Source organism: Equus quagga, chromosome 13 (assembly GCF_021613505.1).
Source record: "Equus quagga isolate Etosha38 chromosome 13, UCLA_HA_Equagga_1.0, whole genome shotgun sequence".
Taxonomy (NCBI): Eukaryota; Metazoa; Chordata; class Mammalia; order Perissodactyla; family Equidae; genus Equus; species Equus quagga.
The window spans coordinates 103818010-103831594 of NC_060279.1; the positions used below are offsets into that span (position 1 = coordinate 103818010).

Below are 13585 nucleotides of genomic sequence, written 5' to 3' on the forward strand. Positions count from 1 at the left end.
TATCGATAGTTTCCTTTGCTATGGAGTAGCTTTTTAGTTTAATGTAGTTCCATTTGTTTATTTTTTCTTTTGTGTGCCTTTCCTGGTGAGACATGGTATTTGAAAAGATGCTGCTAAGACCGATGTTGAAGAGTGTACTGCCTTTGTTTTCTTCTAGAAGTTTTATGGTTTTAGGTCTTACCTTCAAGTCTTTAATCCATTTTTAGTTAATTTTGTGTATGGTATAAGATAATGGTCTACTTTCATTCTTTTGCGTGTGGCTGGCCAGTTTTCCCAGCACCATTTACTGAAGAGACGTTCCTTTCTCCATTGTATGTTCTTGGCTCCTTCCTTGAAGATTAGCTGTAGATAGATGTGTGGGTTTATTTCTGAGCTTTTGATTCTGTTCCGTTTATCTGTATGTGTCTGTGTGTTTGTGCCAATACCATGCTGTTTTGGTTACTGTAGCTTTGTAGTATAATTTGAAGCCAGGGAGTGTGATACCTCCAGCTTTGTTCTTTTTCTTAGGATTGTTTTGGCTATTTGGGGTCTTTTGTTGTTCCACATAACTTTTAGGATTCTTTGTTCTCTTTCTGTGAAAAATGTCATTGGGACTTTCATAGAGATTGCATTGAATCTGCAGATTGGTTTAGGAAGTGTGGACATTTTAACAGTTAGTTTTTCCAATCCACAAGCACAGAATATCTTTCCATTTCTTTGTGTTGTCTTCAGTTTCTTTCAACAGTGTTTTATAGTTTTCAGCGTACACGTCTTTCATCTCTTTGGTTAAATTTGTTCTTAGGTATTTTATTCTTTTTGTTGTGATTATAAGTAAGATTGTATTCTTAATTTCTCCTTCTGCTAGTTCATTGTTATTGTATAGAAATGCAACTGATTTTTGTATTTGATTGTGTATCCTGCAACTTTACTGTATTTATTATTTTTAATAGTTTTTTGTTGGATTCTTGAGAGCTTTCTATATATAAAATCATGTTATCTGCAAATAGTGACAATTTTACTTCTTCCTTTCCAATTTGGATCCCTTTTATTTCTTTTTCTTGCCTAATTGCTTTGGCTAGGATTTCCAATACTATGTTAAATAAGAGTGGTGAACCTTGTCTGGTTCCTGTTCTTAAAGGGAGAGCTTTCAGTTTTTCACTGTTGAGTATGATATTAGCTGTGGGTTTGTCATATATGGCCTTTATTATGTTGAGGTGCTTTCCTTCTGTACCCATTTTATGCAGAGTTTTTATCATAAACGGATGTTTTATCTTGTTGAATGCTTTCTCTGCATCTATTGAGAGGATCATGTGAGTTTTAGTCTTCATCTTGTAAGTGTGGTGTATCACATTGATTGATTTGGAGATGCTGAACCATCCCTGCATCCCTGGAATAAATCCCACTTGATCATAGTGTGTGATCTTTTTAACGTACTGCTGTGTTCAATTTGCTAGTATTATGTTGAGGACTTTTGCATTGATGTTCATCAGTGATATTGGCCTGTAATTTCCTTTTTTTGTGTTGTCTTTGTCTGGTTTTGATATCAGGGTAATATTGGCCTTGTAGAATAAGTTAGGAAGCTTCCCCTCTTCTTCAGTTTTTTGGAAAAGTTTGAGAAGGATAGGTATTAAATATTCTTTGAATGTTTGGTAGAATTCACTGGGGAAGCCATCTGGTCCTGGAATTTTATTTTGGGGGAGGTTTTTTATTGCAGTTTTAATCTCCTTACTGGTGATTGGTCTATTCAAATTCTCTATTTCTTCTTGATTCGGTTTTGGGAGGTTGTATGATTCTAAGAATTTATCCATTTCTTCTGATTATCTGATTTGTTGGCATATAGCTTTTCAGAAATAGTATTCTCTTACAATCCTTAGTATTTCTGAGGTGACCGTTGTAATTTCTCCTCTTTCATTTCTGATTTTATTTGAGTTTTCTCTGTTTTTTTCTTGGTGAGTCTAACTAAAGGTTTCTCAGTTTTGTTTATCTTTTCAAAGAACCAGCTCTTAGTTTCATTGATTTTTTTCTCTCTTTTTTTAGTCTCATTTATTTCTGCTCTGATTTTTATTATTTCCTTCCTTCTACTGATTTTGGGCTTTGTTCTTTTTCCACCTCCTTTAGGTGCACCGTTAGATTGTTTATCTGAGATTTTTCTTGTTTCTTTTTTTTAAGAGATTTTATCTATTTATTTATTTTTGAGGAAGATTAGCCCTGAGCTAACTGCTGCCAATCCTCCTCTTTTTGCTGAGGAAAACTGGCCCTGAGCTCACATCCATGCCCATCTTCCTCCACTTTATATGTGGGACACCTACCACAGCATGGCCTGCTGAGCAGTGCCATGTCAGCACCCGGGATCTGAACCGGTGAACCCCGGGCTGCCAGAGTGGAACGTGCACACTTAACTGCTGCACTACCTGGCCGGCGCCCTCTCATTTCTTAAGGTAGGCCTGTATTGCTATAAACTTCCCTCTTAGTATTGCTTTTGCTGTATCCCATAGATTTTGGCATGTCATTTTTTCATTTTCATTTGTCTCCAGGTATTTTTTGATTTCTCCTTTGATTTCTTCATTGACCCAATAGTTGTTCAGTAGCATCTTGTTTATTCTTCACAGATTTTTTGCTTTTTCAGTTTCCTTCTTGTAGTTGATTTCTACTTCCATACTGTTCTGGTCAGAAAAGATGTTTGGTATTGTTTCAATCTTCTTAAATTTATTTAGACTTGTTTTGCAGCCTAATTTGTGATCTATCCTGGAGAACGTTCCATGTGCATTCAAGAAGAACGTGTATTCTGTGGTTTTTGGATGGAAGATACTGTATATATCTACTAAGTCCGTCTGGGCTACTGTGTCATTTGAGGCCAGTGTTTCCGTATTGATTCTGTTTGGATGATCTATCCATTGGTGTAAAGGGAGTGCTAAAGTCCCCTACTGTCATTTTGTTACTATTTCTCCTTTTATGTCTGTTAACATTTGCTTTATATACTTAGGTGCTCCCATGTTGGGTGCATAGATATTAACAAATCTTACATCCTCTTGTTGGATCGTTCGCTTTATCATTATGTAAGTGCCCTTCTTTGTCTCTTGTTACGGTTTTTCTTTTAAAGTCTATTTTGTCTGATATAAATATTGCTACCCTAGCTTTCTTTTCATTGCCATTTATATGGAGTATCTTTTTCCATCCCTTCACTTTCAGTTTGTATGTATCATTAGGTCTGAAGAGTATCTCTGGTATGTAGCATATATGTGGATCTTGTCTTTTAATCCAATCAGCCACCCTGTGTCTTTTGATTGACATATAGTCCATTGACATTTAAAGTAGCTATTGATAAGAATGTGCTTACTGCCATTTTGTTACTTTTTTCCTGGGTGTTTTAGTAGTTCTCTGTTCCTTTCTTCTTCTCTTGCTCCCTTCCTTTGTGATTTGATGGCTGTCTTTAGTATTATGTTTGGGTTCCTTTCTCTTAATTTTCTTGTGTATTTATTATAGGCTTCTGGTTTATATTACCATGAGGTTCATACACAGTAACCCATGTATGTAGCTCTATATTAAGTTGATGGTCTCTTGAGTTTGACCTCTTACTCCTTTCCCCTCACATTTTATGTTTTTTACATCATATTTAACCTCTTTTGTGTGTGTGTATATCCTTTAGCATCTTATCATGGAAATACATACTTTTAGTACTTTTGTCCTTTGACCTTCATATTAATTTCATAGGTGGTCAACCTGCTGCCTTTACTGTATATTTGCCTTTACTGGTGATTTTATTTTCTTTGACAATTTTCTTATTCCTATTTGGAGTCTTCTCTTTCCCACTTAAATAAGTCCCTTCAGCATTTCTTGTAAAACTGGTTTCTTGGTGATAAACCCCTTTTGTTTTTGCTTGTCTGGGAAGCTCTTTATCTCTCCTTCCATTCTGAATGATATCCTTGCAGGGTAGAGTATTCTTGGCTGTAGGTTTTTTCCTTTCAGCACTTTAAATATATTGTGCCACTCCCTTCTAGCCTGTAGGATTTCAGCTGAAAAGTCCGCTGATAGCCTTATGGGGTTTTCTTTGTATGTATCTTGTTGCCTTTCTCTTGTGGCTTTTAGGATTCTCTCTTTATTTTTAATTCTTGACATTTTAATTATAATGTGTCTTGGTGTGGGCTTCTTTGGGTTCATCTTGTTTGGTGCTCTCTGTGCTTCCTGTACCGGGATGTCTGTTTCCTTCCTTAGGTTAGGAAAGTTTTCAGCTGTTATTTCTTCTAAGAGGTTTCCTGCCCCTTTGTCTCTCTCTTCTCCTTTAGGGTCACCTATACTATGGATGTTAGTGAGCTTAATGTTATCTCTGAAGTCCCTTAGACTGTTCTCATTCTTTTGAATTCTTTTTTGTCTTTTCTGTTCAGTTGGGTGATTTCCTCTAGTCTTTCATCCAGCTTGCTGATCCGTTCTTCTGTGTCATCTGCTCTGCTTTTGAATCCCCCTAGTGAATTTTTCATTTCAGTTATTGTATTCTTCAGTTCTGATTGGTTCTTTTTTATATTTTCCACTTCTTTGTTGAAGTTCTCACTGAGTTCATCCATTCTTCTCCCAAGATCCGTGAGCATCTGTATGACTGTTAGTTTGTCCTCTTTATCAGGTAGATTGTTTATCGCTGTTCTGTTTAGTTCTTTTTCTGAGGATTTGTCCTGTTGCCTTATTTGGAACATATTCCTTTATCTCCTCATTTTGCCTCTTTCTGTGTGTTTGTATCTATGTATCAGGTAGGTTGGCTATGTCTCCTGATCTTGGAGAGGTGGCCATATGTATGAGATGCCTTATGAGGCCTGGCAGTGTGCTTCCCTCTCGTTACCAGTTCCAAATGTTCCAAGAGTGACCCCTGAGTGTGTTATGTGTGTCCTTCTGTTGTGGCGGGGTTGCTCTTGCTGCAGGCGCACAGGTAGGCTAGGCTGGCCCCCAGGCCAGCATGTTGTAAGGCTCAGCTGCAAGCAGCTGCTATAATCACGTTACTTTATTGGGCCGGGGAGCCCCAGCACAGCTGGCTACAAAGTGTACTAGCACACACCTGCTGCTGTTTTGTTGTTAAGTGAGGAGGCCCCAGCGTGGCTGGTTGGTAGGCTCAGGCTCACAAGGCTGCTGTTGGCTCCCTCAGTAGTGCGGCTGGGTGGGCTGGCCCCAGGCATGGTGGCACTCAGGTGTTTCAGGTGTTGGAAGGTGGGGCTGATCCCCCATGTGGCTGTCTGAGAAGGCCAGTGGCAAGTCTGCTGCAGCTGACAAGCCCACTGCCTGTGGGCCTGCCCCTCACCCCCTCCCAAAGCAATGCTGCCCCATGTGCATCTCCCACGCCACCAAGGCAGACCCACTCGCCCTGCTTCAGAGGTCCCACACACCCTGCCCATGCAGGCCCATCCTTCACACATGCTCTTCTCCATTGAGGCGGATCCACTTGCCCCACTGCAGAGGCCCCACATACCCTGCCTGTCTGGGCCCACAAGTTCCCCATGGGCTTGCTGGAGGGCAGGGCCAGTCCTTAGGGCAGGCTGCCTGCCCTGGCTGAGCTGGATTAAATCGATGCTCTAGTGGGTAGGGAAACCTGTGCACTAACAGGCCAGGGGAAGAAATCCAATGGCATCTGCCAGCGCCTGTGTCACATGGCTGAAGTAGGTCACAATAATGGCTGCCACCAGTGTCTCAGTCCCTGGGGAGGTGGTCCCAGCTACCTCCTGCCTCTCTGACATGTGCCCAGAGCCTATTGAGTGAGTCTCTTTCACTGAAGGCCTATGCATCTTTCTTTCTGGTGATTTTGTGTGAATTTTCAGAATGGGCGAATTTGCACATGGGCCCTTTAAGAGCAGGCATTTTTTTGCTGAGGAAGATTCGCCCTGCACTAGCATCTGTTGCCAGTCTGCCTCTTTTTTTATGTGAGGTGCCGCCACAGCATGGCCACTGACAGATGAGTGGTATGGGTCCATGCCTGGGAACCAAAGCCAGGCCGCCCAAGCAGAGCATGTGGAACTTCGGCCATTATGCCATCACGGCTCCCCGAGAGCAGGCTTTTCTTTCTCTTAGGTTCGGCAGCTTTTCCGGGTGTATGCCGCGTTGGTTTATCAGCTAGCAAAGCCAGGTATTATGTACTCCCCTCAGTTGTGCTGAATTCAGAAGCTGCTTATTGTGGCACAGCTCTCCCACCGAGGTCCCCCTGCTCCAGGAGAAGCGTCACACCTCAGGATGGCTCCCGGCCAAGAAGCAGTGCAGCCAGAGTGTAGTTTTTTTCTCCAGAAAGGAATTTCTGCCTCCTCCGCCTCAGTTCGCACTGTCCCTTGTTGTGAGGGTTCTTTTTATCCAGTTTCCAGTTCTCTCTCAGAGTAATTGTTCCAAGGGTAGTTGTAAATTTGTTGTGTCCATGGGGGCAGGTGAGTTCAGAGTCCGCCTACGCCGCCATCTTCACAGCCACCTTAAAAACTTTTTATTAGGATAATTTGGAAGCGTACAAAAGTAGAGAGAATAGTAAAATGAGCTCGCAGGCACCCATCCCCCACCTTCTGCAGCTGTGGGCACCTTGCCGTTCTTCTCCATTTAGTCCCCTGCCCACCCAGCTTTGTGTTGTGAGGAATTTGCGGGAGACCTAGGAGATCCCACTAAACGTGTAGGCAGCGGGTCCCATGTAGCACTGTAAGCTTCCAAGTCAGGACGATCGTGAAAGAGCTGCTGAAAATGCAAACGCTTTCTTTTTGCGTCAGTTTAAACATTTGCTCCTCGGAAGCGTATTCAGCACCTACTGTGCGCCAGAGATGACGAGCGTAGGCCCTTCCGCTCGCGCTCAGCGACGGGGCAGGAGCGCGGGTGGTGAGCCAGCCTGGGTGCTGAGGCGGCGGTGGAGGCGGCTGGAAGGCCGGGAGAGCTAGCGGTCAGCGCTGTCTGCCCGTTGGAGAAGGCGGCAGAGAGGCCTGTCAGGCTGGACACGGAAGGGCGGCTGGGATTTCATCAGCACCTTGTCCAGGCTGGCCCAGGATGCTCGATCAGAGCAGTCTGGTTAAAAATAGTGACTCGAGATGACTTCTTGATCAAAAATAAGCTCTTCACTGATTAGTTGTTCAAGTGTCGGTAATTGTAATGAACCAAGAAGTAGATTTACAATCTTGTTCGTATCTTTAAGAATTTTTTTCTGTTTTTGTGACTTCTGTAGGGTTTTTCTTTTTGCTGTTTTTTGCGCGTTTCTTTCTGGTTTATTTTCAGCCAGTTATTTCTGCTCTGCACCTTAATTGTGGAAAGTTAAAAGCAGCCCAGATTTTCAGCTTTTCACTGCCACAAGGGCTGCGGGCGGATGGGGCAGAGGCTCACCCTCTTTATGGAACCCCCCAATTGCACGTGTGGGTTCGCAAATTGGAAAGGAATAACGGGGCAAGGTTTGTTTTCATCTGTCTCACTGAGGCATTTTGCTTCAAGGAACAGCTACTTTCCTGACCAGGTCGGATGCTCCTTCCAGGCGGGGTAGGCAGAGGGGAGTCAGCCCTAGCACTTCTGGGGAGTGGCAGGTGGAACGCATGGAGGGAGCGTGTGGGTGGGGGAGAGCTGGGAGGGTTCAGAGTCACAGAGCAGTCTGGCCTTGGTTCTGCAATCCTGTGAGCGCCTGAGGGGCTCAGGAATCCACAGGGTGGAGAGGGATGAGCAGTGGAGTCAGGCTTCCTGCCTTGCTCGGGACCAACTTGCAGCCCCGTGACCTCGCGAAGGTGTCCCCGCCCCAGACTTTGTTTAGCCCATCTGTAGAGGGTGAGTTCCTACGATTGCACTATTCTGAGTTGTCACATGTCTTTATCTGCTTTAAAAGCTTTCTCTCTCTCTTTTTTTTAATCAGATGGTAAACATTCTCTTCTGAATTTAAAGGTAAGATTAATTTTTTAAAAACTGCTTTTCTCAATAAATAGAATTTCCACCATGATTTTTAAATAACTTTTGTGATTTGTGAAGAAAAAACTTCCCTTAAGAGTTCTTTCCCACTGAATGTTTCTCTCTGAATACTTTAGAAACGTGAAGAGCTCATATTTTCCAATTTGCAAGCATGGAAATAGTTCTCACTTAAGTTTTTGATTGTGCGATGTCATGGGAATTTAGAAATTAAACATTTGTCAGCAGAGTTAATTTATAACCTTATCTACTTTTACAGCAGAAATTAGAAACTTAGTATCAGACTGATGTGTAATGGAAAAATTAACAAAGTTCCAAGCCTTCCCTTTCCTCTCAGTTTTGGGTTGAGAAGCAAGATCTTCTATTCTTTTCATGCAGACACGCTTCTCTGTAGTCTGTGGGGTCTGTTTGCAGATCCCAAGGAGAAAAGGCCCTGTGTGTCTCTGTGCAGCACCTGCAGCCATGTTGCAGGCTTTTGCATGTGTCCTGAGGGCCTGTCACTCATGGGACCTGCATGTGAACTCAGGGGGGAAGGCGGGAAGACGGGCCTGGCTGCCGTGCCGGTCCACTCTAGAAGATGCTAAGATCTTCGTTCACTCGTCTCGCTTTTTCTTCCCTAGGATGAAAAGCCACCATTATGTGAAAAGCCTCCACCCTCCCCAGGTATTGGCCTTTTGACTTTCATTATGATTGAGAAGCTTATAGTTTTATAAAATACCCAGAACAATCTCATCTAAAATAAAGGTCACTTTGTTTCCTGCAAAGGCCGTTGTCTCTGTCCCATTCCTGGTCCTGGGAAGAGGCAGCCGTCGTTGGGCCTCCGCCTTTGCCTCAAGAGAGAGGTCGGGACACTCAGACGCTGGGTGGCGGCTGTGTCCCCTGGGTGTGCTCAGATCCCTGTGGGTGGGCTGGAGGAGGTGGGCCTGTACACGTGAGGGCTCTGCTGAGGCGCTGGGGGCCCAGTGTGAGGGCCAGAGATGCGTTCTGGGGTACTCTCTCCTCCACAGTTCGAGGAGGTTCGTAGCTCCCAGAGTGGGTCCCGTCTGTCCCCCTGTGGGACTGACTTCATGTTTGCCCGTTGTGTCTCGGTGTTCTGGTGCTGGACTGTGGGAGATGGCGAGGGCTCCACCTTCTGCCCTCAGGCCCATTCGTCCTTGTGTGTGTTCTGCTACTTAGCCCATCCTTCGAACCTACGTTATTAATCGTAATGTTCATCTCCATGATTTCTCTGAAGTATTGCCAAGCGTCTCTCCGAGCATCTTAACTATATTCATTCCAAGGTCTTGTAGTTTGTGCAGGAGCCCCTCTCCCCCCTATTCTTTGACTCTGGTGCTTCTCAGCTCAGATGCTTGATGGCTCTCGGTGGGGGCCCCCCTGGTCCTTGAGAGCTGCCGTGGGTCTTCCTGGGGATGCTGTAGCTGCTTCCTGCAGGAGCTTACTGCTCGGAGGGGAAACCAGTTAGGCTGCCAGCATACGGCCTGGCTCCAGGGACTGGCAGGGACAAGCAGGGTGTGTGGCCAGGGGCTGTGGGGACCCCTCTTCCTCCTGGGTTTCTCCAGCTCCTTGGGCCTGCCCTGCCTCCCTGACCTCAGGGCCTGTTTGTCCCCTGGCAAAGGGGTCGCTTCTCTGCTGGCGCCTGCCTGGCCCCAGGGGGCTCAGCCCTTGCTGCTCTCATCTGGTGTTCTGAGTGGACACCTCTTCAGTCCTGCCTAGACCACTTCATGTCCCCCCCGCCTGCCAGGACAAGGCATATCTCTGGAAGCGCTCCCACCATTTGTGGCTGCCCTCGCCTGACATATTTGAGGCTGCAGCTTCCTTCTTCAATCCGATCTCCACTGTTCCTTCCTGGGACCCTCGTGGCTCCTCTCTTGTTTCGGTGTAGCTGTGGAGTACGCCCGTCTTAGCCTTCCTTTCGTGTTCTAGTGATAGGACGTGTGTGTCAGGGGTCAGGGGAGACTATCTGAGCCCCTAGTCCCCTCCCTAGCCTCGCCTCCCCCTGGGGCATATCGACTCCACTGTCTAGAGCCGCCAGCCCTTGGCACGTGTCACCCACAGACCTCTGCTTCTGCTTCCACCCCCGTTTGGAGGCGTGCGCTGGCCAGGAGCCCACATTGGGCTCATCTCCTTTGACCTCTCTGAGCACGTCTCCGAGTGGAACACTGTGCGCTGTTTTTCTGCAACCTTTCTTCCTGTTTCTTCTTAAAATCCTTTGTGGCCTCTGCTTTGCTCCTCTCCCTGGTGCCTTCAGGGACTGCCCACATGCTGGTGGCTCCTCATCTCTCCAGCTGAGGCCGCCGTCAGAACTTTGTCCTGTGTCCTAAACTGAGCTTACCTTCCCCAACTCCGCTTGTGTTTTCTGTCTGACTCAGTGTCTTCCAAACCACAGATCTCGGGGCTCGTCCTTGATTTGCTCCTCCCTCACTGCCCACACCCAGTCAGCCATTGAGCCGTCAGGTTTTAGCCCCTGAATGTCCCTTCCTCTCTGTGCCCACTCCGGGACTGCCCCTCGGAGCCTTCGGGATGGCCTCCCTGCCTCGCGGCTGGGCCTCGCTCCAGTTCCTGTTCTTTACTGGTGCCCTGAGGACTGTGTCTGTTAGCAGAGCCTCTTCATTTTTACACCTCTTCCCAGAAGCCTTTCTGGCTCCTGGTGGCCTGCAGGATAGCACTTCACCCTGCGTGTGATGACATGTGGGGCCCTTCCCGTCCGTCGCTTCCCTTCCTGTCGCCCCCTTTAGTCTCATCAGACCGCTCACTCTCTTTCCAGGGACCAAAGAACATGGCATCAGGTCTGACAGGAAGTAGTTGCTCACGTGGTTTTTCAAATAAAGTCTTGTATAATTTTGTTGTAAGATTTTAAATATCAATTGGTATTCTAAAACTTTTTCCCTGTGCCTTTTCAGACGTAACTGGTAGAATGCGTCAAAGACGTATAGAAATAAACAACGAAAAGTTCGAGGAATTAAAAGAAGAAAATTTGCATCTAAACAATACAAATCAAACCCTTGTTCTTGAACTTAGTATAATCAAACAAGCGCTGAAAGAGCTGCAGTTGAAACTGAAGAGGATGGAGAGGGACGATGGGGCGCTGAGAGAGGCTGAGGCGGCGTGCTCGCAGGAAGGTGAGCAACAGGCTTCGCTCGCTTCCTTAGCTATTTTGAGAGTTCGTATTTTATGTTGCAATATTTGTTGATATTAGTGTTGTTGATATGTTATAATATTTAACGTTCTTTCATTAATATCCTTAAACTTGTTGAAATTTGATTTCATTTGCTATATCATTATTATCGTTATGCTAAAGAAATTCCAATACTTATTCCGGAACTCAATGCCTGGCAAAACAACTTGCGTATATTTAATATAGTTTTTATCCCCTTTGAGCAGCAAATAAAAGTGCCTCTTTCACCACATACTTAGCAATGATGAGGATTATATTTTCTTTGCTAATTTGATAAGCAAACAAAAGGAATCTTATTTTAATTTGTATTTCTTTTATTATTGATGAGCTTGAATTTTTTTTCATATCTTTGCAGGGTTTTTTTTCTTTTTTATAAGTTTTCACACTTTAAATTGAGATATTTGCCTTTTTCTTATTTATTTGTAGAAACTCTTTACATATTAAGGATTTTAGCCTTTGTCATGTATATAATATTTTCTCAGTTTGTTGATAATTCAACTAAATCTATAGGATGTTTTTCTTTCATGACTTGGGCCCTTGGTGTCAAGTCCTTTTTACCTCTAAGGTTATGTAAATATTCATTAGTGTTTTTTCTATATATTAATCTATTTGTATAAGATTAATATTATGGCCTTAAGAAACATGATGTACTTTTTTCATATAGACCCTGCATATTTCTTATCTTAGCCATATTTATTTCTAGATACTTTATATTATTTGTGTTATTATTTTGTGGGATCTATCTTCTATTATGTTTTCTAATAGGACATTGCTATTATATGGGAGGTTATTAGTTCCAATAAATTTTTCGTTTATTCTGTATGATTTGCAAGGCAAATATTTATATATCAGTGGAAACAATAACTTTTCTTTTCCAATCTAAAATTTTTATTTTACCTTAGTTATACATGCAGAAACTTCCAAAACAGTGTTGACTGTTCAATGTTAAAAATCTTAGTAACCTTTCTTCATTTATACCTATACATCTGTCATTCACTGCCTCTGTGAGCCTAAAAGGGAAAAAAAGGGCAGATGATTAGCAATTTATATAAAATCTTAATCAATCTTATACAGGTTCTGATGGTATAATATTAATTTTTTTTCCAGTAGTTGCTGTGCCTGAATTACTTCATCTAAGAAAACAAGCTCAGGAACTGGTGGATGAAAATGACGAGTTGAAAATGACTGTCCATCGTTTGAATGTAGAACTGAGTAGATATCAAACAAAATTCAGGCATTTATCCAAGGAAGAGGTAATGTTTCCAATTAAGAAAAAGAAGTTTTCCGATGTTTTAGCCTTTCCTGTTGAATTAATTTCCAGTCCTGAGGGGTTCATATTTATTAGGATTTGGTATAAACAGCACACCTACAGAGCACAGTCTTTTAGAGACCTTTCTGTTTTCTTTTTTTCTCCCTTCCTCCTTCTCTTCTTGCCTCCCTCCCTCCCTCCCTCCCTCCCTCCCTCCTTTCTCAGAACAGGCAGCAAAAGCTCTTTGTAAAACAAATTGAGACAATACGGAAGTTTATATAAAGTAAAAGTGCAAGTCCATGTCAGCTGTTCCATTCTGTCTTGCTCCTCAAGTTTGCACTTGTTTGTCAGGGCACAAACTTTCAGAAGAAAGCAGACTTGTTTTTGCAGACCCCCAAATTACCTAGCTCTGATACCCAGTGGGGCTTGCATTCATGAGTCCCATAGAGGACTATAGCAAAAAAGAAGCAATTTTTAAATGGGCTCAGGAACACACCCACCCCAGCCCCGGTCCGTGGCTGTACACCTGGACTCAGCTCAGAGAGCAGGCAAAAATGACCATCTCCTGCTTTTCCCTGGAAGGGATTTGACTGCACACTTTCCCAGCTGCTGCCTGAGAGTCTGGCTTCTAATCAGCCTGCATCTAGGTGCTGACTGAACTCCCCCTTGTTGGCACACTGGTGGGTCTTGGTGCACTCTCAGCTACCGGGAGCTTCTAGGAGCAAGGACAGGGGCTCAGGCAATCACAAAGGTGTGAGAGGTAACTAGGGGTTCTGGCTGGGCTGGTTGATGAGGTTCAGCTCCTGTAAGAAAGCATTCTGTCAAGACCAGGAGAGGTGGCTGTTGTATCTAATGTTCAGAAACCAACCCAGAGGGTCAAGGAAAATGAAGAAAAAGGGGAGTATGTTCCAAACAAGAGAACAAAATAAATCTCCAGACACTGGTCTTAAAATGGAGATAAATGACTTACTCAATAGAGAGATTAAAATAACAGTCATAAAGATGCTCCCCAAGGTCAGGAAATCAATGCATGAACAAGTAAGAATTTCAACAGAGAGATGGAAAATATTAAAATACCAAAGAAGGCTAGCACCGGTGGCCTAGTGGTTAAGATCGGCATTCTCTGCTTTGGCGGCCTGGGTTTGGTTCCTGGGTGCAGATCTACACCACTCATGTTCTTCCTCAGCAAAAAGAGGAAGATTAGCAGCAGATGTCAGCTCAGGGTGAATCTTCCTCAGCAAAAAAAGAAAAAAAAGTACCAAACAGAAATCGTGAAGTCGAAGAATACAATAACTGAACTG

General features: G+C 43.9%; 1 protein-coding gene across 3 annotated transcripts in view; it reads left to right on the forward strand.

Moving 5' to 3' along the window:
• CEP89 (centrosomal protein 89) overlaps nt 1-13585 on the forward strand; it is a 74659-nt gene that overhangs the window by 23142 nt on the left and 37932 nt on the right. For 2 of the 3 annotated variants that reach the window (XM_046683641.1, XM_046683642.1), the window contains exons 6-9: nt 7811-7839; nt 8481-8523; nt 10761-10979; nt 12143-12288. In XM_046683641.1, coding sequence (XP_046539597.1) covers nt 7811-7839; nt 8481-8523; nt 10761-10979; nt 12143-12288 — 437 coding nt within the window. The remainder of the gene's footprint in view (nt 1-7810; nt 7840-8480; nt 8524-10760; nt 10980-12142; nt 12289-13585) is intronic. The other variant, XM_046683643.1, reaches the window with a different exon arrangement.